The 2,803-nt window shown below is 36.7% G+C and overlaps 1 protein-coding gene across 1 annotated transcript; it reads right to left on the bottom strand.

Moving 5' to 3' along the window:
• Nucleotides 1-248: 248 nt before the first annotated feature.
• LOC114366000 (3-oxoacyl-[acyl-carrier-protein] reductase FabG-like) lies at nt 249-1,126 on the bottom strand. Its single transcript, XM_028322761.1, has one exon. It carries the CDS (start codon nt 1,091-1,093, stop codon nt 335-337), a length of 759 nt encoding a protein of 252 aa, XP_028178562.1. The 5' UTR covers nt 1,094-1,126; the 3' UTR covers nt 249-334.
• Nucleotides 1,127-2,803: the final 1,677 nt, after the last annotated feature.

Here is a 2,803-nt window from a genome sequence, read left to right as displayed (position 1 = left end):
CTGTAAACATTTTCATAAGCTGTAAGTTAAAAAAAAACACCTACAATTAATAAATTCTTCATAAATAATTCTGCAAAATCCAAAAAAAGTTTCTAATTTTACCAGCTGTGTTATACCATAATACTGAATTATAACTTACATACATCCAAAATTTCAGCTCAAATGCACCTCGGCATTTAAATTCCACTAAGATTCGATTACACAGGGCAGGCAGAAAGGTGAATGAAGCTAAGTGAGATACGAGCCAATTAAATTAAGTAGCAACTTTGTAAACTCCAACAAAACCATTTAATTATCAGATCACTGTACTAAACTTATTCGAATATAATTCACATTAAGACCACGACGCCGCGCCGTCTACCACAAGATTAGCAGCGTTCAAATTGGGGCAAATGTCACTCGAAGTAAACAGTATCATCCGAGCTATCTCCTCCGGTTCTATGATCTTTTCTGTTGGCACCACTTGGGATATCACCTCGTAGACTTGGTCCATGACATCCTCGGAAATGTTGAAGTTTGACAAGAAATTCGTCCTGGTTATTCCCGGTCTTACAGCATTCATACGGACTCCAACTGGAGCTATTTCCAAGCCTCCGAACTTAGTGAATCTCTCCAAAGCATCTCGTATCATGCAGAAAGGTGTGAACCCTGGTCTGGACCTCATTGGAGCACCGAAAACGTTGACAATATTCCCTTTACTTGTCGTCAAATGTGGGAGACATAACTGGGTCAACCTGTACGGTACACGCAGATTTATCGCTATGATTTCGTCCAGTCCATCCATGTCGTTGTCAAACAAAGTCGAAAGAACCACTTTGCCTGCACAGTTGATTAATACATCCAATTTTTTGTAAGTTTCCACTGTCTTCCTGACCACTTCTTCGCAGCTGTTATTCTGGGTTAAGTCGAGGAGTAGGCTGATGGGTTTGTTTCCTTTAGCCTGTTCACAGGCTTCGGCCACTCTGAGCAGTCTCTCTTCGTTTCTGCCGACCAATGTTAGCAGGGCACCATATGAAGCGAAGAGTTTGGCAGTGGCTGCTCCAATTCCCGAGCTGGCACCGGTAACAATCACGACTTTGCCGGTAAAATCCATGGTCAGAGTAACGTGCGCACGCGGCGGTGAGCAAACAGACACTGATTTCGACTTCAAGGTGATAGGACAGTCGTTTTGATACCGGTTTTCTTGTTTGTTGTGTGCGGACAATGTTTGACATAATACAGAGAGGTTAAGTAGGTTTAATCACGTGTTTATTGAAGTCATATTGGGTCGAGTTGAAATAATGTATCGGAGTGTAATTTGTTTTGGCTAATAGTGACGTATAATCTACGTCAATTTGACCTTGAGATATTTTGTTAAATTTTTTGGAGTCCTTCCCTCTGATTGGTTTAAAATTGTGATTGAAACTCTTGAATTTGAATGTAATTTTAAATATCATGTCAAATAAATAGCTAAAGGTGTTCAAATATGTTCTTATTTATTTGTTTACTTGAATTAAACTTGATTATGATATAATGAGTCAACTCAATGTAATGTGTGTAACACTATAAATAGAACTCGCTGATAACGTACAGGAAAACTTATCGAAATAAATAAATACGAATTTTGTTGCTAAAACTAACACTGGGATATATTTCACCTAATTAATTAATTAAACCTTTTTTCCCCGTAAAAAAATCACAAGTTCAAAAAAAATTAACCTTACCGCGAATTTGGTTTAGTATGTCAATATAAAGACGAAAGATAAGATAGTGTATCACTGGTATGAACATAGTAGCGCGTCGCTCATAGTAGACCTACTCGTATATGTTTTTTACTGTATGTATACTTATGATAATATACACGGCCTTCACCCTGTGAATCATATAGTATGCTCGCTCAATGGATGCAAGTGTAACACTGTTGTGTTTAACTGTACATACTAAGTACTTGTTGTTCGTATATTTATGTTTATAAACAATTATAGTGGAATCGGTTAATTATGTTGTATTGTATTCTAATCAGTGAGCTAAGGTCAGTAGTTTTAACAGTGCAGATGACGTGGAAATTTTAGTTTTATTTTTTTACTAGCTTTCCGCCCGCGGCTTCGCCCGCGTGGAATTTGGTCTGTCGCAGAAAGACTGTATCACGCGCGTCCCTGTTTCAAAAACCGGGATATAAACTATCCTATATCCTTTCCCGGGACTCAAACTATCTCTATGCCAAATTTCATCAAAATCGGTTCAGTGGTTTAGGCGTGAAAGCAAGACAGATAGACAGACAGAGTTACGTTCCCATTTATAATATTAGTAGGTACAGATTTGTATTTGGAGAATGTATAATTTATTAGTTGTTTTGTCAAAACTATTTACGCACTTTTTATGAGCTGTCAAAATTTGAATTCTCTATTTAACTAGAAGAGGTAGCTACAGGTGCTATGACGTCACTATTTTGCCAACTAAATTTGCTCTATTTCATAGCAACTACACATCATTATAATGACCTGTTATAGCTCTGAAAGCCTAACATAAATAAGTCATTTTTTAGAGAATTTCTTACTTAGAATGAGGAATTAAAATGTATTAGTAATTTGCTAATGATGACACAAATGTTAATTAGATTTAAATTGTAGTTAATCATTGGACAAACGAATCGAACTAAAAATTACCAAAACTAACGTTAAATTCACTCTAATTTATTGCCTCAAATCCCAATATAGTCGAATCGATAAAACGTTTATTTTTTCATTATACTTAGTTCATAGTTACCAGTACATAAGTATACAACCTGGTAGAGTTAACTGCGACTGCGCACCTGGCAGCCGCA

Source organism: Ostrinia furnacalis, unplaced genomic scaffold, assembly GCF_004193835.3.
Source record: "Ostrinia furnacalis isolate ACB-3 unplaced genomic scaffold, ASM419383v2 OfSCF0469, whole genome shotgun sequence".
NCBI classification, from domain to species: Eukaryota; Metazoa; Arthropoda; class Insecta; order Lepidoptera; family Crambidae; genus Ostrinia; species Ostrinia furnacalis.
This window is presented reverse-complemented; position numbering and strand designations above follow the sequence as displayed.